The sequence below is a fragment of the Rhineura floridana genome, chromosome 7, assembly GCF_030035675.1.
Source record: "Rhineura floridana isolate rRhiFlo1 chromosome 7, rRhiFlo1.hap2, whole genome shotgun sequence".
Classification (NCBI taxonomy): domain Eukaryota; kingdom Metazoa; phylum Chordata; class Lepidosauria; order Squamata; family Rhineuridae; genus Rhineura; species Rhineura floridana.
In genome coordinates this window covers 81,268,886-81,291,024 of record NC_084486.1, presented here as the reverse complement: position 1 = coordinate 81,291,024, position 22,139 = coordinate 81,268,886, and the positions used below count along the sequence as shown (strand labels likewise).

The 22,139-nt window shown below is 44.7% G+C and overlaps 1 protein-coding gene and 1 pseudogene across 1 annotated transcript in view; one reads left to right on the top strand and one right to left on the bottom strand.

The window, feature by feature from the left end:
- SORCS3 (sortilin related VPS10 domain containing receptor 3) overlaps positions 1-22,139 on the top strand; it is an 800,669-nt gene that overhangs the window by 545,421 nt on the left and 233,109 nt on the right. The window contains exon 6 of the mRNA XM_061636066.1: positions 20,446-20,510. Coding sequence (XP_061492050.1) covers positions 20,446-20,510 — 65 coding nt within the window. The remainder of the gene's footprint in view (positions 1-20,445; positions 20,511-22,139) is intronic.
- On the bottom strand, positions 18,926-19,044 carry LOC133389737 (5S ribosomal RNA; annotated as a pseudogene).

Below are 22,139 nucleotides of genomic sequence, written 5' to 3'. Positions count from 1 at the left end.
CACCTCTGAATACCTCTTACCACGAAAACCCTATGAACAGAGTATCCAAAATGCTTCCACTTTACAGGACTGATTTCTTACAAGAGCAGAACAAGTACTATGTGGCACCCATAACATGGAAAGCACAGCTTGAACTTGGCCTGATAGCAAATCAGCAACCAATGCAGATTTCAGAGCAGAGGTATTATGTGCTGATAGGATCTCACTCATGTCAGCAATCATGCCCCAGCATTCTGCATTAACTGACTGGCTGCTACGCCAGGATTTTTTTAGTTTGGGTTTTTGGTTATGAATCCTGACTGGTTGTGGGATGCTAGGTTGTCTGCCTTACACATAGGAATCTTCTTGTGTTTGGTATGGTATTGCATTTAGGAAAGCATCACTGTCTTTTGTTTTTCATTTTCTGTTTGCATTTCATTTACCTTTAACCTCACTCCCTTACATCCATAGAAGCAACAGCAGTGGTTGAATGTGCTCAGCTCAACCCCCTAAAACCCACTGATGATGCACCTTGTCGGTTGCATGGCAGTTTGTTTCTTGCCCAATAGTGGTAAAAGAGAATTCACATATTTGAAAGTGTGGCTGCCATTGTCGTTCCCATGCTGCTGCCTGTTTTCTCTCTGTCAATTATTACTCACTGGAATTGGGTTGGCTGTCAAAGTGAGTTTATAGCAGCCCACAGGGTAGACAGAAAGGGTAAGAATCTTCTTACTCTCACTCATTTCTCAGACCTCTTTCTGAAGTGAAGGGTCAAATCTGTAAAGAAGTTTGGAGCAGCCACATTAAAAGATAAGGGCAGGGCATTCCAGGCAGGGGGTTGCCAACCCTGCTTGGATATGGATGTCTTTGCAGAGGATCCCTAGTCAAGCTTTACCAACAGCACAATCCAAACTATATCTACCCAGAAGTAAGTCCTGTTGAGTTCTATGGGGCTTAGTCCCTTAGTACATGTGTTTAGAATTGCAGCCTTCAGGGGCATCCATCTTTATTCCCGAATGCTCCCATCTAACATCTCCAAAGCACTAGGTTCCTTTCTTCCTACAGTGGCCTTCCGGTGACTGGCCTGGCCTGAAGGCACTTAATAAACCCTTCTTGCCAAAAGCAAGTAAACTAGATTAAATGTTCCCTAAAGGCATTGAACTGTGACCTGGCAGACCAGGGTTCAAATCCTCACACAGCCATGAAGCTCACTGGGTGACCTTGGGCCAGTCACTGCCTCTCAGACTCAGAGGAAGGCAACAGTAAACCACCTCTGAATACTGCTTACCATGAAAACCCTATTCGGGATCAACTTGAAGGCAGTCCATTTCCATTTTGCATCCATGCTGCCTAAGCTTGTGAGAAGGAATGACCTTGTCACTTCAGATGGACCTGGGAACACCCTATTTTAGGTAAGATTTCTATTTTAATTTCCAATCAGAGAATTTTTTTTCAATGGTATGCTCCAAGCAACTGTGGTTGATACTTAATGCATCATGCTTAATGACATCACTAGGGCCCGCCCCGTGATGTCACTAGGGCCCGCCCCCATTTTCTCCGGTTTTTGGATGGTTCCGACCTGGCAACCCTAATGTGGACTTATATCTATTGTCTCTTTCCCCTGGTTTTGTTTTGAATAGACCTGTCAGTCATGTCAAAACAAATTAAGAAAACAACCAGATCACAGACACTAGCAAATGTAGAGAAGACTGACATATTTCAAATGTACTGTGCTTGCCTAATCTGCATTCTAAATCATTGCTGGTTGATTTCCAGTCCACCAACTGCATGTTAGATTTTCTGAGTTCTAACAGTTCATACATGTAAATGAAGACCATTTTAGCAATCTGAGAATGTGCCAGGAAGGAGCGTGGATTCCCACCCACCACCCACTCCCCAAAAGGAACTTCTTTCCTGATTTCTTTCAGATTGGATTGATTTAAAGCACTGAGCAGAAAGCCTGAGTTTAAACCACCCATTTTAATCAGCCTGTCTGCTTGTGCTTCACTTATTTTCTAAGGAAAGGGGCATTACATTGCACCTTGCCATTAAAATATGTTGATTTACAACTAAATGAGGCCTTGACGCTTGATCTGGTACACCTTCTCAAATATAAGGTATACTTTGACTTTATTTATCAGGGGAAATATATCAATATATTTATATCTCATGAATTATACGACTATAGTAGTACAATTCACCAGTTTCACCAATTAAAAAGTAATACCAATTATGTAGTTAAAAGTGCTCAGACAAGGGCTAATCATTTCCAGGCACAACACTGTTTGAGTTTAAGCAAGACAACATATTATTTGCTATAGAATCCAATTTGGAATGGAAGAATTTAACTAATAAAGAGATGCTGGAAATAGAGCTGGTTGCTAAACTTGCAATTATGGCACTGGGCTACTTAATAAGGAAGAGAAAGGAGGTTAGGGTTGATCTCAACCACAAATACGTATGAATCTGGGCAGCAGTTAAGACTTTGCTGGACTGTAGTTGTCAGAGACTAGTTCAAGGCACAAACCAGGGGCCATAATGGAAGTAGCATAGAAAAATAAAATCTAGTAAATGCATAAGCATTAGGCTGCAGTCTTAAGGTACATGCATGAAAACTCCACATGTGTACCATATGGAAGGTCCTATGGGGACATAAAAATGAAGCATGGATGACAACAGCTCTTAGCATATCCCTTCAGACTGTCCCTTCCACTTCCTGAAGCATTGTCCAAAGGCAACTGAACCCATATTTCTCTCACACAGGAGATAACCAGCCTGTTCTAGAGCTATGTGGGAACTGCACACAAGATGTGCAAATAAGATCTTCACATACATTTCAGTATCACTTAAAACTTTATATGTAAAGTTGGGGCACGTGTGTAGAGTTATCTCTAATATTGTGCTGCCTGAGGTGAAGGACAAGATGATGCCCCCCATTCCAACCAGACTGGCAGTTAAATCTTACTTCAACATTGGCAACAGCACAGCATCTTCTACTGCACCTGAGGGCAGCAGGCTACCACAGGGGGTGCAGGGCAGGTCCCAGAGCTTGGAAAAGTTACTTTTTTGAACTACAACTCCCATCAGCCCTAGGCAACATGGCCACTGGATTAGGCTGATGGGAGCTGTAGTTCAAAAAAGTAACTTTTCCAAGCTCTGGCCAGGTCCTGTGGCACACAGCTCTGCCCATTCCCCACCCCTCATCATTTGCCACCTTATGCAGGTGTCTCACTCTGCTTCACTCTACCTGTTTCCTATTGCAGGCGGTGTGTGTAAGTTGGAACTTTTCTCACATGCTAGATTGGGGGTATAGTGCCAGTCCTGGGGACTGAAGCCCATTATGTGGCATATAAACAGCAACAACTAGGGGCTCTTCACCTGCTTGCTTTGCTCAAGAACCCCACCTTCTGTCACCAGCACACTCCCCATGGGTTGCCAGCACTCCCCTCCCTCCCTCTGCACATGGATCCCCATCAATCCTCTGCCCTATGGGTTGCCAGCACTCCCCTTCCCCCTCCCCCATGGGTTACCAATGCTCCCACCCCTTCCCTCCCCCACAGGTTGCCATCCCCTCTCCCTTCCTCCTCACTGATTGACTGACCCACCAAGGGCCAGGCCTGGCCAGGCACTTCATTCACCTTCAGCACCAGTCCACATTGCTCGCTCACCTGCTCGCTGCAGGTGCCACTGCTGCTGCCATCACCAGGCACCTTGTGCACCACTGCCACTGCCACCACTGGGCACCTCGCACAACTCGCACGTTGCTGCTGCCACCACCAGACAACTCACCCAGCACCACTGCCACTGGACAACTCACATGCCACTGCCACTGGGCACCTTGAGCGAGCAGCAGCGCCATCACCACCATCGCCCCACCTTGCTGTGTCATGCTACGTGTGAACACTTCTGCTCAGGCTCGATGTAGCATGATGCTTGCAAAAATATTATATATGAAGATAGCCACAGTATTAACTAGTATGCCTTCTAAAACAAGTTTTGACATGAAATAAACTACCATCTGGAACATATATAACATATTCTATATGATAAAATACTCATGTAATGTTTAAGAAAACACAATCAAAACACATTTAAAAAATAATAATTTCACTGCTGACTTCCTCAGCCGGTAAGCTGATGTATCAATATCCTTGTTGCTTTCTACAGATTTTAATTGGTTTGTGGACTTTTGCCAACTGCACAAACATAGACACCAATTTAATTTTATCATCATCCTTGACTGTCCTTTGATGTAGGAGAGATACATTTCTCTGTTAGTTCCTTATAAAATATATATACTCCCCCCCAAAAAATGCTTTACACTTTCAGTTGTCTGAATCCCACAGAGACAAATATATATATATATATTACAATAATTACTTCTCCACTAGTAGTTTTAGCTGCTAAGTTCAAAAATAAAAAATGGATTGGATCTATGATAAGTTGTCTTAAGGAAGTTCATAGAACGAACGTTTCTGGTCCTTTCATCTGCTCTTCAGCCATCTCTCTGGGGGGGTCGATGGGGTCTCCCTCCTGAACCATGTGGTGGGGGCTGCTTTGGGGGAAGGGTATTACCCAAAATTGGGCTTCAGTCATAAGTTAAGTGAACTCAGGTTTCCTATTTCCTCCCTCCCCTTCCCCCACTCCATTGCACATGGTTGAGAGGGCCCCTTGATGCTCCAGAGAGGTGTTTTGAGGGTCACAGGTGGCTGCCAGGGAAAAGAGGGGACTGGCAACTTTCATCCTGTGAACGTCCTTAGGTTAACTTATATTTAGGATACAAGCTAATGTGTAAGCTTCTGAAATCCTCTCTCTAGGTTCCTTCCCACTTCTTTGGTTTCTCCAAATCCACAGCCTCCAGCATTTCCCTTGTTATGTCTAGCTCATCTGTATTGATGTTAACACAACAAAACTTGTCTATGTACTTTTCTAAACTGTTTATGAGGTTTTCATTCAGTATTACTTCCTTACTGGCCACCAGTTTATTATCCATGGCTCTCTTTCCTTAAAATATGTTCCTTGCTTTTCCCTAGATCTTTACTTTTCAGGAAGTTAGGGACTTGCATTGTTTAGAAATTTAAGCACAGACAGCTTCTCCTTGGCCAGCATAATGTGTGATCAGGAAACACTGTTTCTCTTCACAAAAACCTGCCTCCCCCCCAATATGGTTGCCAGGTTCATGGCCTGAGACTGATCCTTTATCTTTAGGAGAAGAGAAAGTCAGCCAAGTGCAGGTGTTCTTGCAAACCTGCTGAGAAAACCATATTTATTCGCTACCGTTTTCTACAGTACTCATAATATTTAGCATCTGAATGACTAATAATTGTTTTCAGATATAGTTTATGAAATATTTAACAAGATGAGACAATTGTCATTTAACATGTAGGATAAATTGTTGTTGCTTTTAAAGCTGCAGTAATTCTGTTTCGGTTTTCACTGTATAAGAATCTGATGTAGTGTTTCCTCCAGATTACTCCCCTGCTCTTCTTCAGGCCTTCTTTCTTTTTCTTCACAACTCCTTAGAGCTTAGCGGTGGCTAGTGATGAGTGCTCTCGGTTTGATTCACATATGGACCACCAGTTATAAGTATTTTAAAGCATTCTGAGCTATGCAAAGTCCTATTCCAGACCAGGAAATTTTGAGTTTTGGTGATGTCACTAGTGCTGACCTCCTGATCTCTCCAAAGGTGAGAAGAATTGGTCTGCTGAATATTCTAGAGGAGTTCCAAAGAGAGGGAATTTTCTAATTCCCATCTCATTCCTTAATCTTGATGAGAAGCAAATTATTTCCCCCCTACCAGTTCCACTAAAAATACACCCAATTCTCACAAACTATATACATTTTTATATCATATACGCTCCAAATTTCCTAAAGTAGCCAGTGCATCAACAGATACATAGAACTCAAATAACTATATAAAAATACATATTACTAATATAAAATTAGACTACATGGGGCTTGACCCTTTATATGCATTATATGTATGTGTTTATATTTTTGTATATAATTTTGCATATGCTATTTTTTTAAAAAAAAAATCCAACTCCTCTTCCATCCCTCGATGTCACTGTTGGAGAAAAAGAACCTTAAATAATTCAATAGCATCTTTGTTTTATTTCACTGCCTTTGGAATCATTTGACTGCTTATGGTTTAGGAATTAAGGGTAGCTCAGGATCACAACAGATAGTAATCCAGTTGGTACATTAAGAAAATGGACAATCTGATTGGTTGGAAAGAAATTTATTATTTACAAGATACTGCAAGGTCAGCATCAGTTTATACCATATTGAGGGGGGAAAAGATTGCCAACAAAAATTAGCTTCGGCTATGGGGCGGTATAGAAATTTAATTAATAATAAATAAATAATAAAATATAGCTTCTAGTCTAACCCCTTGGTTAATTTGGGAAAAGTAACTCTACAAATCACATAAGCAACTATGGATTTTTTTTCTCTCCCTGACAGCCATTGTTAAGGCTGAATGTTCATCTACTTCCAATCTTTATTGGCCTTAATAATGACACATATTTGCTTTTTCTAGGCTTGTGCTGTTTCTTTTTATGCCAGAAGAAAACCTTTCTTTTTAAATCTGGCTTGCAAAATGTATATAGGGCATTGCAGGGCATGGAACAACAAGCCATACATAGGGATGAAGGAATGCATCATTTTCTGTTCCACCCTTTATTCATTGCATGCAGCACTGTTTCCATTCCACTGCAGTTCATCTTCCACCAAAAATGACATTATTTGTTTTGCTGTCCTCTATGGTGAAATTAAGTAACTTCCATAATTTTCATAATTTATGCAATGCAAATGGGAAAAATAATCAATTACATAATCAATTATTTATAATTTGTGGAGTGAAATAACAAACCAAAAATTAATGCTGATCTTATTTGTTGGATTGATTTCCATTTTTGACATAAGACAAATAAATAAATGTTTGCAATTTTTGCTCCTGTTTCTGTTTTCTGCAGAATTCTCCGACATGCGCAAGCCACACATGCTTTGTCATTTTTGGCTTTGGGAAACCCCCAACTGCCTCTGCTGACCAAGGGCAGCTCTTATTTTCTGGTTTTAGGCATCCCATTTATTTGTTTGTTTGTGTTTGCACATCTGTGTTAGCATTTCTACCATTCCCTCCCCTTCATAACTACCTATCCAAAGAGTAATGTTGGTGTATGTGTTTCAGTTGCAGCTACAACCAGATCCATGTGAGATTACACATTGCTCCCAGACTTCCACAATAAAGTGGGGAGATACATATAAATGAGTGCCTGCAACTTTTTAAGAACCTGCAATGGGTTGAACAATACATGACAGTATCCTTCGACAGAGTGTGGGTCCAAATTGGTTTAAGGCACTGGAGTATTCCTTCTTATGATTCCCCAGCTTGGGACCCGTTAGAGTTTATTTATTTTATTATTTATTTATTAGATTTATATCCCGCCCTTCCTCCCAGTAGGAGCCCACGGTGGCAAACAAAAGGAATAAAAACACTGAAACATCATAAAAACAGATTTTAAAATATATTACAACAAAACATCTTTAAAACATATTAAAGTCAAACATCTTTAAAAACATATTTTTTAAGAAAAAACTTTAAAAACATATTTTTAAAACAAGCTTTAAAAACATATTAAAAAGCAATTCCAACACAGATGCAGACTGGGATAAGGTCTTGACTTAAGAGTTGCTTCCCTACTCCTAGTTCCTCATAGCCAACACGTTGCCTTGCCAAATGAGGCCTTTGCCATTAAGACCAAAGAAATGATGAAATTTTAAAAGGGGTAGGCCTAGAAGTAGGCATTGTGAGAGCAGGGGCACAGGATATAAATTCAGAAGGGCAAAATTACCACAGGCCAAACCACAAGTGCCAAAGACACTTGAAGAGGGACACTGCTTACAAGTGCCTGTACGCTAATGCTAGGAGCCTCCGAACCAAGATGGGAGAACTGGAGTGCTTGGTCTTAGAGAAGAGCATTGATATAGTGAGCATAACCGAGACCTGGTGGAATGGAGAAAACCAGTGGGATACGGTTATCCCTGGATATAAACTATATCGGAAGGACAGGGAAGGACGTATTGGTGGCGGAGTTGCTCTATACGTGAAAGAAGGCATTGAATCCAGCAAGCTCGAAACCCCAAAAGAGGCGGACTCCTCCACAGAATCGTTGTGGGTGGTGATACCATGCCCCAGGAGGGATTTAATACTAGGAACGATCTATCGTCCCCCTGATCAAAATGCTCAGGGAGACCTTGAGATGAGATACGAAATTGAGGAAGCATCCAAACTAGGAAATGTGGTAGTAATGGGTGACTTCAACTACCCGGACATAGACTGGCCGCATATGTGTTCCAGTCATGACAAAGAAGCAAAATTTCTAGATATTCTAAATGACTATGCCCTAGACCAGTTGGTCATGGAACCGACCAGAGGGACGGCAACCCTGGACTTAATCCTCAATGGGGACCAGGATCTGGTGCGAGATATAAGTGTTGTCGAACCGATTGGGAGCAGTGACCATAGCGCTATTAAATTAAACATACATGTAAATGGCCAATTGCCAAGAAAATCCAACACGGTCACATTTGACTTCAGAAGAGGAAACTTCACAAAAATGAGGGGATTGGTAAAAAGAAAGCTGAAAAACAAAGTCCAGAGGGTCACATCACTCAAAAATGCTTGGAAGTTGTTTAAAAACACTATATTAGAAGCTCAACTGGAGTGCATACCGCAGATCAGAAAAGGTACTGCAAGGGCCAAGAAGATGCCAGCATGGTTAACGAGCAAAGTCAAGGAAGCTCTTAGAGGCAAAAAGTCTTCCTTCAGAAAATGGAAGTCTTGTCCAAATGAAGAAAATAAAAAAGAACACAAACTCTAGCAAAAGAAATGCAAGAAGACAATAAAGGATGCTAAAAAAGAATTTGAGGAGCACATTGCTAAGAACATAAAAACCAAGAACAAAAAATTCTATAAATACATTCAAAGCATCTAGGGAGGCGATTGGATCCTTGGATGATAAGGGAGTCAAAGGTGTACTAAAGAACAATAAGGAGATTGCAGAGAAGCTAAATGAATTCTTTGCATCTGTCTTCACAGTGGAAGATATAGGAAGATATAGCGCAGATCCCTGAACCTTAACTAACATTTGCAGGTAGGGATTCTGAGGAACTGAGACAAATAGTGGTAACGAGAGAGGAAGTTCTAGGCTTAATGGACAATATATATCCTAAACATACATCATTCAAGATAAATTCCATTGGAGGGTGGGGAGACAAAGGACTTGCTCCAAGTTCCAGATCTGTTGGAAGTCATATACACATAAAAAAAGACTTGGGAACAACACTTGCAGCCACACTTTCCAATGACAGAAGGGAGACACTGTCAGGTACAGCTTCTGGATGACAGGACGTTGGAGCTGCTGGTTCAGAGCCGAGAAAGTTTCACCCCTTTTTAATTAACGAAGTCTGCCTCCCCTACCTACCTTGGGTGATCGACGACGGTGAGAGGCAGCAGGAAAGTGCCGTGAAAGAGCAGCCTAGCGGTGGTAAGGACGCCGCGGAGGAGCGCCCGGTGGTGGTGAGAGCACTGCAGAGGGGCGCCCGGTGGTGGTGGCGGTGAGAGAACGGCGGTGAGAGCGCCGTGAAGGAACTCCCCACAGCGGTGAGAACGCCACAGAGAAGCACCCGGCGGCGGCGGTGGCTAGTAGTGGAAAAACGCCATGGAGGAGCGACCGGCGGGGCGAGAACATTGCGGAGGAATGCCCGGCGTCGGCGGTGAAAGAACGCCGTGAAGGAGAAGCTAGGCGGCAGTGAGAGCGCCACGGAGGAGTGCCTGACGGCGGTGCTGGCAATGGCGAACGAGGAGTGCCTGGCGGTGGCGGGGACGGTGCGAAGCGCTGTAAAGGAGCGGCTCGGCGGCGGTGAGAGCACCGCGGAGGGTGCTGGTGGTGGAGATGGCAGCGGCTCGGCGGCAGTGAGAGCACCATCGAGAAACGGCCGGTGGAGGAAGGAGAGCGTTTGGAGGAGTGGCCGACAGTAACGATAGAACGCCACAAAGGAAGACCGGGCCACTAGGGACCAGTAGTGACTGTGGAGATCGCCTGGGGAGTGTGTGGAGGGTAGTTAGGGGTGAGATGTAGGTTGTCTCCCTGCCTTGAAGCGGAGAGCTGACTGCAGAGAGACGGGTAACGCCTTGGGTTGTGGCCGAGGAGGCGTGGGAGTGGGTTGAGCAGGAGCGTGTTGAGACATTTTGGACCTGGTGGGTGCCTGTGCTTGCACTCCAGGTGGTCGCATGTGCTATTCCAGAGCGGTTGAGGTGGTGGATCAAGAGCAAGGTGTGATAGTTCAGAGTATTGCCTCCCTGCCCTTGTAGCTTGTTCTCTTGGGAAGGGAAAGAGCACCAGTAACACATCAACTCTGACTACCCTGCCCTTGTGGCTTATACTCAAGGGAAAGGGAAAGAACATCAATAATACGCCAGCTCTGACTACCCTGGAAGAACTGGATCATGACTGTTGTATGTTAAGCCCTGGATTGTGAGGTGTGTGTGACAGGAATGGTATGTATGAATGTATGAATGTGTAGTGGTTGTGATTTATGTATATTTTATCAGTGTTGTTGCAGTTTGATGTAGCCCTCCCATTGATTGAGGGAGTGGCTGTCTATTACCGGAGTGACGGGGATTACGGAGGTGGGCCTCCATTTTTTATATTGTTTAGGGTGGGTGGCCTGTCCATTGCGCGGACGGGGATAGGGGCATGTGTAGATCGGGGGGGTTGTGACAGAGAGGGAGGGGGGCCAAGCTATACCAAGACTGGGCAGCAGGCGCTGGGTTGATGCTGGGGGCAGACTATGTCAGTCTAGAGGAACAAGAGATAGATGCATGATATCCATCCCTTGTTCCGGGTCTGCCCAAATCCAGAAGACAACTGGGAGACGCAGGATTCCTACCGACCTTCGACTGTTGTTGTTGAATGCCAGGTCTGTGTCACAAAAAACATCTATCATCCATGATATGATCTTGGATGAATGCGCAGACCTGGTGTGCGTTACGGAAACTTGGTTGGACGAGGCCTCAGCTCCCATTCTTGAGGCCATGTGTCCACCAGGTTTCCGTTACGCACAGCAGCCGAGGGTGTGAAGGCAGGGAGGGGGAGTGGCAGTCATCTATCGGGAATCTTTGGTTTTCACCAGACCTCCGCTCCTGAGGACCAAGTTTGTTCATTGCATGTACTGGAGGTTGGGCCCGAAGGGCAGTTTAGGGATCCTGCTTGTGTACCGCCCGCCCCGCAACACAGCAGACTCCCTGGCCGAGGTGCTCGAGGTGGTCTCGGATGTGCGAGCGTTGTCCCCAGAGCTGTTAATTCTCGGGGACTTCAACGTACATGCTGAGGCCACTCTCGTTGGAGCCCCTTGGGATTTCCTGGAAACCATGGCTTCCTGGGAACTGCACCTTAGTAATACTGAGCCCACCCATGTAGCCGGTCATGCTCTCGACCTTGTATTTGTCCTGAGAGAGGAGGGAAGTGTTCTGAAGTTGGGGGCTATTTCTTCTACCCCTGTGTCATGGTCAGATCACTTTCTGGTGAATATAGACTTCCCAATGCCACACGCCCTCCGCAGGGGTAAAGGACCTATTAGAATGGTCCGTCCCAGGCGCTTGATGGATCCAGATGGATTCCTGACTGCGCTTGGGGAATTGGAACCTGCTGAAGGTCGCTCGGTCGAAAACCTGGTGATGGAGTGGAATGAGGGGATCACCAGGGCATTAGACCGGGTTGCCCCAAAATGTCCTCTCCCCCTGAACAGAACTCAGATAGCACCGTGGTATACACCCCGGTTGCGTAATCTGAGGCGGGAGGTGAGACGACTAGAGCGCCGGTGGCGGAAATCTCGCTCCGAAGGTGCTCGGACACAGGTCAGAGCAGCAGTAGCTGCCTACCAGGTGGCAGTAAAGGCGGCAAAGAAGGACTTCTTTGCGGCCTCTATTGCATCCGCGGAGTGCTGTCCCAGGAGGTTGTTCCAAGTGGTCCAAAGTCTGGTTGGTCCAGTTGCCCAGGTACCCTTGGAACACTCTAAGGCCTCCTGTGACAAATTGGCAAAACACTTTGCTGATAAAATCGAACACCTAAGGAGCTCGATTCCGTACGCCGTGGATGCAGTGAATGAACCAGAGTTGACCATTTGCAATCCGGTCCAGTGGGATCGGTTTTGGCCTCTCCCTTCTGAGGAAGTGGACAAGGTGCTTTCATCTGTGAAGCCTACCACCTGTCTGATTGATCCTTGCCCATCATGGCTTCTTGTGAATTGCAAGGAGAAACTGTGCAAAGGGATTAGGGCGGTGGTAAACGCATCCTTAGCAGAGGGTGTAATGCCACTGGCCCTCAAGGAGGCAATTATAAAGCCTATCTTAAAGAAGTCCTCCTTGGATCCCCAAATTTTGAACAACTTTCGCCCAGTTTCAAATTTGCCATTTCTGGGCAAGATCATTGAGCGAGTGGTGGCTAACCAATTGTCAGCACACTTGGATGAAACGGATTATCTGGATCCATACCAATCGGGTTTCAGGACTGGACATGGAACTGAAACAGCCATGGTCGCTCTGGTGGATGATATGAGGAGGGCACTAGATAGGGGAGAATTCACCTTTCTTGTCCTCCTGGATCTTTCAGAGGCTTTTGATACTGTCGACCACGGTATCCTGTTGGATCACCTGGAAGGAATGGGAATAGGAGGCACTGTTCTACGGTGGTTCCGTTCCTTTCTCTCTGACAGGCATCAACAGGTAGCATTGGGCGATGAGGTTTCAGACCCTTGGCCTCTCACTTGTGGAGTGCCACAGGATTCTATCCTCTCTCCCATGCTATTTAACATCTACGTGAAGCCGCTGGGATCCATCATCAGGAGATTTGGGCTGCGGTGTCACCAATATGCAGATGACACTCAGCTCTATCTCTCGTTTAAGTCCTCACCAGAGTTGGCTGTGGAGACTGTGATGTTCCTATATATTAGTGTATATATGGTAAGTGCTGGTTGTTTAGAGTATACATGGTAAGTAGTGAAAGAGGAGGGGGAGTGAATGGGCAATAGAATGCTTGATGATTGGCTGAATGTTTAAAATGGCTGACAGTATAAATGAAAGGATGACAGGTAAATCTGGGGGAATGTGAGGTGGTGAATTGTGGAATCTGGGGGGAGAAGAGAAAGAGTGGATTGCTTGGTGGGGTTTGAGAGAGTTGTTTGCCAGGAGAGAGTGAAGAAGGAGGGGGGTGGAGTTCGGATTAGTATTGAGTAAAACCATATGCTTATGTGCCTTAAGAAGAAATCTTGTTAATCTTGTTAGCTTTGTTATCTGTAATAAATACTTAATTTGGTTTACCAAAGGCCTGATCCTTGGCTGGGGTTTCACAGACCAGAAGGGAGGGTAAGGTAATGACCAAGGCTGAAGGGGAACTGTAACGAATGGTGGCAGCGGTGAAGAGAATAACAATACCAGTATTCAGAGTCTCTGGGAATACTAGTATTGGGACGTTACTGGTGGTTGCCTAGCAGGGGGATCTGTTGAGATCTGTGCTAGAGCGGGGAGAGAAACCATAAGAGAGAGCGGTCCGGACTGGTGGAGTCCCTGGTGGTGCCTAGTGACAGGCAGTAGCCACGTGCAGGTAGGAACCTGACAGGGAGAGCCAGGGAAGGACGCATCTCATGTGGTGTCAGTAGCGGTGGGATACGAACAACAGAGAATCCAGATACGAATACTAGAAAATCCCTAACAGTGGTGTGGCAAACATAAATAACAAAACAAGATTACTTGTGAGAGTGACTGGCAAAGAGTGAGTGAACTCAAACACCATGGCTGAATACATAAAAATGAAAAGAGAGGAGCTGGTGGAGAAGTGCATAACATTCAATTTACCTCACGAGGGTAAAGGGGTAGATGAATTGAGGGTAGCACTTATAGGATTTGCAACTGCCCAGCAAAAACAACCTGTCAGAGAAGAGACCCCAGAAGGATATTTAAGCAATCCCGCTTATATAGAGTACTTGAGAGAGAAGTTAAGATGGGAGGCTGATGAGCAGCGGGTCTTTGAGGCTGAGGAAAAAGATAAACAGCGGGAGTTGGAAGCTGAGAGATTGAGGATGGAAGGTGCAGAGAAGGAAAAACAGAGGGAGTTGGAAATTGAGAGAATGAGATTGGGGTTTGAGGAGAGGGAGAAGCAACGAGCATTGGATGCTGAATTACAAGTAGAAAAGTTAAAATTTGATAGAGAGAAATTTCACTCTGAGGAGACAAGGAAGGAGAGAGATGGAGCAAAAATAAAAATTACTCCAAAGGACTTTGCTGTCTATGAGCCTGGTCAAGATCCTCAAATTTACCTCAGCACCTTTGAAAAAGCAGCTCAGTTTTGGGGGCTACCTGAAGATAAATACATGCAGTATTTATCAAACCTGATTAAAGGGGAATTGGCTGAGGTATACCAATATTTCCCCTCAGACAGGCCCGTCACCTATGCTGAATTCAAAGAAGCAGTGTTTAAAAGATTCAGACTGGGGCCTGATTATTTTAGAAAGTTTTTCAGAAACTGCCAGATACAGACAGGGAGGTCTTTTGTGGAACTGGGAGCAAAGTTGATGGATATATTTGGAAAGTGGATGAGTAGTGCCAAAGCTCAGTCAGTGGAAGAGGTGAAAAGCCTCATGATACTGGATCAATTATACCATCAGTTACCACCAGAAATGAGGCAGTAGCCACATGCAGGTAGGAACCTGACAGGGAGAGCCAGGGAAGGACGCCTCACAGAGACCATGTCCAAGTGCCTGGAATCCGTGAGTGGATGGATGGGAAGGAACAGGCTGAAGCTAAATCCTGACAAGACCGAGGTGCTGCTTGTGGGAGACAGAGGAAGGTTGGGCTCTGTTGACCTGAGGCTTAATGGGGTACAATTACCCCTGAAGGACCAGGTCCGCAGCCTTGGGGTTGTTCTTGATTCCAGGCTGTCCATGGAGGCTCAGATTTCGGCAGTGAGCTGGGCAGCCTGGTACCAATTACACCTCATACGTAGGCTGCAACCCTACCTCCCTGTTCATCAGCTCCCACTGGTAGTACATGCCCTGGTCACCTCTCGATTAGACTACTGCAATGCGCTCTACGTGGGGTTACCCTTGAAAATGGTCCGGAAACTTCAACTGGTACAGAATACGGCGGCTCGTTTACTTACAAACAGTCGTCGCCGTGATCATATTACGCCAGTATTATTCAATCTACACTGGCTTCCAGTAGTTTTCCGGGCCCAATTCAAGATGTTGGTATTAACCTTTAAATCCCTATACGGTTTCGGCCCAGTTTATCTGAAGGAGCACCTCCAGCACCACCAATTATGCCGCCCGACAAGATCAGCCACACAGGGCCTTCTCTCAATCCCACCAACAACAGTAGCTAGGTTGGTGGGGACTAGAGAGAGGGCTTTTTCAGTGGCGGCCCCCACTCTCTGGAATTCCCTCCCGTTCGATCTTCGGCATGCCCCTTCCCTGGATACTTTCCGCCGAGCCTTAAAAACTTGGCTGTTTGGACAGGCCTTTGGGACCGCCGGGGTGGGCTAATTTACATACTGAATGCCTGTTGTTATCTACTGCATATGTTGTTATTTTGTTATTGCTGAGTATATCATATTTTATTGTATTTACTGTATTTATTGCATTTTATTGGAATTTAATATGTACGTTGCCTAGAGTGGCTTCGGCCAGATAGGCGACCTAAAAATTAAATTTACATTTACATTTTACATATAAAAACTGACAAATCACCAGGTCCAGATAGCTTCCACCCAAGAGTTCTCAAAGAACACAAATGTGAAATTGCTGATCTGCTAACTAAAATATGTAACTTGTCCCTCGGGTCCTCCTCCGTGCCTGAGGACTGGAAAGTGGCAAATGTAACGCCAATCTTCAAAAAGGGATCCAGAGGGGATCCTGGAAATTACAGGCCAGTTAGCTTAATTTATGTCCCTGGAAAACTGGTAGAAAGTATGATTAAAGCTAGATTAACTAAGCACATAGAAGAACAAGCTTTGCTGAAGCAGAGCCAGCATGGCTTCTGCAAGGGAAGGTCCTGTCTCAGTAACCTATTAGAATTCTTTGAGAGTGTCAACAAGCATATAGATAGAGGTGATCCAGTGGACATAGTGTACTTAGACTTTCAAAAAGCGTTTGACAAGGTACGTCACCAAAGGCTTCTGAGGAAGCTTAGCAGTCATGGAATAAGAGGAGAGGTCCTCTTGTGAATAAGGAATTGGTTAAGAAGCAGAAAGCAGAGAGTAGGAATCAACGGACAGTTCTCCCAATGGAGGGCTGTAGAAAGTGGAGTCCCTCAAGGATCGGTATTGGGACCTGTACTTTTCAAATTGTTCATTAATGATCTAGAATTAGGAGTGAGCAGTGAAGTGGCCAAGTTTGCTGACAACGCTAAATTGTTCAGGGTTGTTAAAACAAAAAGCGATTGCAAAGAGCTCCAAAAAGACCTCTCCAAACTGAGTGAATAGGCAGAAAAATGGCAAATGCAATTCAGTATAAACAAGTGTAAAATTATGCATATTGGAGCAAAAAAATCTTCATTTCACATATACGCTCATGGGGTCTGAATTGGCGGTGACTGACCAGGAGAGAGACCTCGGGGTTGTAGTGGACAGCATGATGAAATGTTAACCCAGCGTGCGGCAGCTGTGAAAAAGGCAAATTCCATGCTAGCGATAATTAGGAAAGATATTGAAAATAAAACAGCCGATATCATAATGCCGTTGTATAAATCTATGGTGCGGCCGCATTTGGAATACTGTGTACAGTTCTGGTCGCCTCATCTCAAAAAGGATATTATAGAGTTGGAAAAGTTTCAGAAGAGGGCAACCAGAATGATCAAGGGGATGGAGCGACTCCCTTACGAGGAAAGGTTGCAGCATTTGGGGCTTTTTAGTTTAGAGAAAAGGCGGGTCAGAGGAGACATGATAGAAGTGTATAAAATTATGCATGGCATTGAGAAAGTGGATAGAGAAAAGTTCTTCTCCCTCTCTCATAATACTAGAACTCGTGGACATTCAAAGAAGCTGAATGTTGGAAGATTCAGGACAGACAAAAGGAAGTACTTCTTTACTCAGCGCATAGTTAAACTATGGAATTTGCTCCCACAAGATGCAGTAATGGCCACCAGCTTGGATGGCTTTAAAAGAAGATTAGACAAATTCATGGAGGACAGGGCTATCAATGGCTACTAGCCGTGATGGCTGTGCTGTGCCACCCTAGTCAGAGGCAGCATGCTTCTGAAAACCAGTTGCCGGAAGCCTCAGGAGGGGAGAGTGTTCTTGCACTCGGGTCCTGCTTGCGGGCTTCCCCCAGGCACCTGGTTGGCCACTGTGAGAACAGGATGCTGGACTAGATGGGCCACTGGCCTGATCCAGCAGGCTCTCCTTATGTTCTTAAAAGCTGCCTCAGGCTGCTCACGAAATTAATCTTGCTAAAAAAACACACCTCTTAATCCACCCTGCAATTTTCTAAGACTAAATTCCTAACCCTCTATCTAACCTAAGTGCCTTTACCTTGGGCCAGTGAGTCATTAAAAACCCAATAGACCCACAGCTGCTATGAGCCCAGAGGAAAAACATTCCTATGCAGTCTGAAAAATTTAGCAAACAGAACAAATCCCTCAGTGGGTGGTTACACATGTACAGGGACATTTGTTGACTAAGAGAGGAGGGAGAAGGAAACCAGGCTACTATAGCTCGCTCTGGTTGACCCTCCTCCTCATCATACCAGTCCCATGGCCACCCCAGCTCTCCCCTTTGCAGGAGGCTGACCTGTTGTGTGAGGTGGTTGGTTGGTTGGAGGGTTCCGTTCTGTTAAACATGTACATTTCAAAAGACTTAAACCCCCAGAAGCCAAATGGTGCAGTATAAATGATTTGTTATAAAGAAATAAGAAACCCTGATACAGTCAGTTTACAAACATGTTGAATTCAAAAGCTGATGCAGGTCCAGCTTTCACAGAGTAAGTGAAGAGAGTGAGCCCAAGGGAAACAATATGAGCCCAAAGGGTGTAAAAAGCCCTATGTTGTGGAAAATATCCAGTACTTCAGAAGTGTGCAGTTTGGGAGGTAGGGGGACTTTTAAGAAGGAGCCATTTATGTGTGTGGTCTCAAGATAGACGGACCCATCACTTTGCTGCAGCTAAGCAGGTCTGGGTCTAGTCAGTACCAGGATGGGAGATTGCTTAGGAACCATGTGTATGGTAACTTCGATTCTCTGAAGGAAGATAGGAGGAGGGGAAATTTATAAGTAAAGGGGAAAAAACTTGGTGCGTTCCTATCTTTCATTTGTGAAATATTAAAGTTTGAGTTTATGCAATTTCATTTTTTTTATTTTATGTAAAATAATTTATATCCCAGTCTTCCTATGTAAGATCGGAGTAGCATATAATAAAAAAGTAAAGTTAAATAAAATAGACAATATAAAATAGCAACAGGTAACACAACAGCTAAAATATCTGGAAAAACTCAAAAGCCTGATTAAGAAGAAAAGTTTTAATGGAAGGACACTAGTCTGGTTCCTGCTACCAAAGCCACCACCATCGTAAGTCCCTTTCTCTCTTGAAATGGCACAATGCAACTCACACCACCCACCTCTGGGTTCTTTCGTGTGGTCTTCTGCAGGAAAAAGCCTGTAAAGGAGCAAAAGAAGCCCAGCCCTAATTATTGCTTGTGGCTCTTTTGACATCAATGTACAAAACCCCTTTGAGAAATTTGAGACAACACTCTTATTTTTAAAAATGGAACTGGACTGCCTTCAAGTCTATCCTGACTTATGGCGACCCTATGAATCTTTTATATATATATATATATATATCATAGGGTTTTCATAGTAAGAGGTATTCAGAGGTGGTTTACCATTGCCTTCCTCTAAGCCTATGGCACCCGGTATTCCCAGGTGGTCTCCCATTCAAGTACTAACCAGGCCTGACCCTGTTTAGCTTCTGAGATCAGACAAGATCGGGTGTGTTCAGGGTAGAATGGCTGTAGGCTATACTCAGAGTAGACCCACTGAAATTAATGAATGGAAATGGACTGCCTTCGAGTTGATCCAGACTTATGGCGACCCTATGAACAGGGTTTTCATGGTAAGCGGTATTCAGAGGGGGTTTACCATTGCCTTCCTCTGAGGCTGAGAGGCAGTGACTGGCCCAAGGTCACCCAGTGAGCTTCTTGACTGTGTGGGGATTCAAACCCTGGTCTCCCAGGTCGTAGTCCACCACTCTAACCACTATGTAAATTTCCACCAAAATTCCAGAGGCTACAGTAGAATTTCACCCACTTTTCCCCTAAGTATGATTAGGGATGGGGAGAAATTTCATTCAGTTTATATTTAAAGGTGACCCTCACTTTCTGAAACATACAAGCTGAAACATGGACATCCTTTTAAATTTGCACTTCTCTGAATTTTGCAGTGCTTCAGCCAGGTAATGTATACGAAAATGCATATACTAAGGTAAAGTGTGAATTAACATGCACATATGAGAAAAAATAACATAAAATGCATTATATTCAGGAAAATTGCTTTGCAAAATGTGTATATAAGGCAAAATTTTCCATACAAAATGTGTATATTAAGAGAAATTCATAGTGTAATGCTGATGAATTTTCATGAGGACAGCTTTAAAAAAGGTTTTTAAAAGTTTTTTTAAAAAAACATATCCAGGGTTCCAGACAGGAATCTTTCCCATTCTTGTCTGAGGATGCCAGAGAGTGGACCATGTGATGCAAAGCATGTGCTCTACCACTGAGCTCTGGCCCTTCTCCAAACACCCTCACACAGATCTGCCTATGAAACATTGACCCATTTGTTTTTGATAGTTGAATGAAAGAAGCAACTATCAACAGTTGGGACTAATCTAATAATTGGGCTTATATAAACATAGAATGGTCATTTATTTATTTATTTATTACATTTATACCCCACCTTTCTTTTCATGACAGAAACCCAAGGCGGCTTGCATATGGTTCCCAGGCGGTCTTCCATCCAGGCACTGACCAGACCTGACCCTGCTTGGCTTCAGCAGGGTGCTGGCCTCACGTGCCTTCAGACCATAGCCTGGGAAACAGCCTAATGAGGAAACAGCAGTGAAACTCATGTAAGGTTCTGTGTAAGAACCTCCACAAGTGGATGAAATGGAATTAAATGTAAAGTCTCTGGTGCTCTAGTTCTCTGTGCTTTTTGAATTAGGCTACTTATTAAATACAAGGCCCTTGCTTTTCATGGGGCTTCTTCATGCACCAAATCCATTCAAGTCCCAGGGTAGCTTGTTTCAAATGAGAAGAAGCTAGCTGCTTTTCTACTCCTCTTCATTTCCTATTCACCTTGACCTCTGCTAGCTATTACAGCATTCTGCCTCCCAGATTGATTTGTTTCTCTTCTTTCCTCCTAGGTCCGTTACAGGTTTGGATAAGGAGCCTGATCTTGTACACATGGAGGCTCGTACGACAGATGGACGTGAGTGTCTCAGCATTGAGCCTATAAAGTCAGAGAGGGAAAAACTGGATTTTCATTTGACTCATTTTTGTTTCTTGATATGCATTCTAATTGATAGAGAAGATGTGGATCGTTAGGCTCAATTTGCTGCGTGTTTCTATCTTTAGACTCCAAAGGGAGCCCGTACTAGTACGAGTTTCATTCCTGAAGAAAAACAACAGCTAAACTCAGAAAGCAAGAAAGAACAGAACTGTTTGGCCAAGACTGAAAATTTGTGCTTGGTGATTGTGAGTGCACATATGCCCATTAAAGCTCTCTCTCCCCACCCCCCCATCTATCTGTCTGTCTGTCGATTTATCTTCTATTTGCCTACACACACACATATACATAACTTCACTACACAATGATAGATACTGCAAGTGTCTTGTGTAACTAGCCTAGAAAATGTTATTTATCATTTCACAATTTGGGAAAATCCTTGTTATAGTATTAAGGACTTAGGAGATATCTCTGTCATTGATTGATTGACTTTGATTTTTTCAGTCAGGAGGAAGAAAAAACATTCACCTATAAAAGTATTTATTTACCCCAATATTATAATTTAAAATGTGGTCTGGTTTAAACACCTTTGGCCACTTACAGACTGCTTCACGTCATCACTTTTAATTATTTTTGCTGCTTTTGCTGCTTAAAGGAGACCAGCCTGAAGCAGAGCTTTCGTGTGCTGGCAGTGAGTGAGCTTGAGGAAAGGAAGGAGGCAAAAAATGGGGGGAGGAAGCTTTGGAGGACTCACACTGCAATTTTGTTTTTAAAAGTCTACTCAGAAGTAAGTCACATTGAGTTCAGTGGGGCTTACTCCCAGTGGTGCTACCCACTTTCCCTTGCCCTAGTAATTTTGGTGTGATGTGATGATTGAGAGGTGGGTGGCGTCGGTCAGAACCGGAAGACGCTGAAATTGAAGCTGGGGATGCGTGCGGCCTCTTACCTGCTTACGCTGCTCTGCTGCTGTTGTCGTTGTGCTGCGCTTCTCGCTGTGGACTGTGTCTTTGTTGCTGCTGCTGCTGCTGGGTTCGGTGTTCTGCGTTGCGGCCTGGATTATCTTGCCGCCCGCTGCTCCCGTGGCCTGTGTTCTCTGGGTGGCTGTGCCTTCTCCGTTGCTGCTGTTTTGGCATGCGCTTTTTGCGCTTTGTGCTTCTCTGTTGCCATTGCGGCTGTGTCCTTCGGCGCCGCGGCTTGTGTCGCATGCTGTCGCTGTGTCCTGTGCTCCTTGTTGTGGTCCGTGTTCGCCTCTGCAGCCTTGTTGCCACCGTTGTGGCCTGCGGCCTGTGCTCCCTGCTGCGGTTGATGTCTCTCGTTGCTGCCGTTGCGGCCAGTGCTTTTCGCCGCGGATGTGCCTCTTTCCCGTTGCTGTTGCCTGGCGTCTCTGAGGGCAGCGTTCTTTGTGGAGAGAGGGGAGAAGACGTGACACTAATGATCTGGTCTGTGGCTGCGACGGAGGAGCAGGATTCGAGCAGGCGAAGTAAACAAGGCGCTTTGGCTGTCCCCTGTGTGGCGACATTACTGGACACATCTCTACATCTTTACATCAGATGACGAGGCTCTTTCGTTGGGCGAAGGGAGGTTTTGCCGCTGGTGCCTGCCTGTATAGAG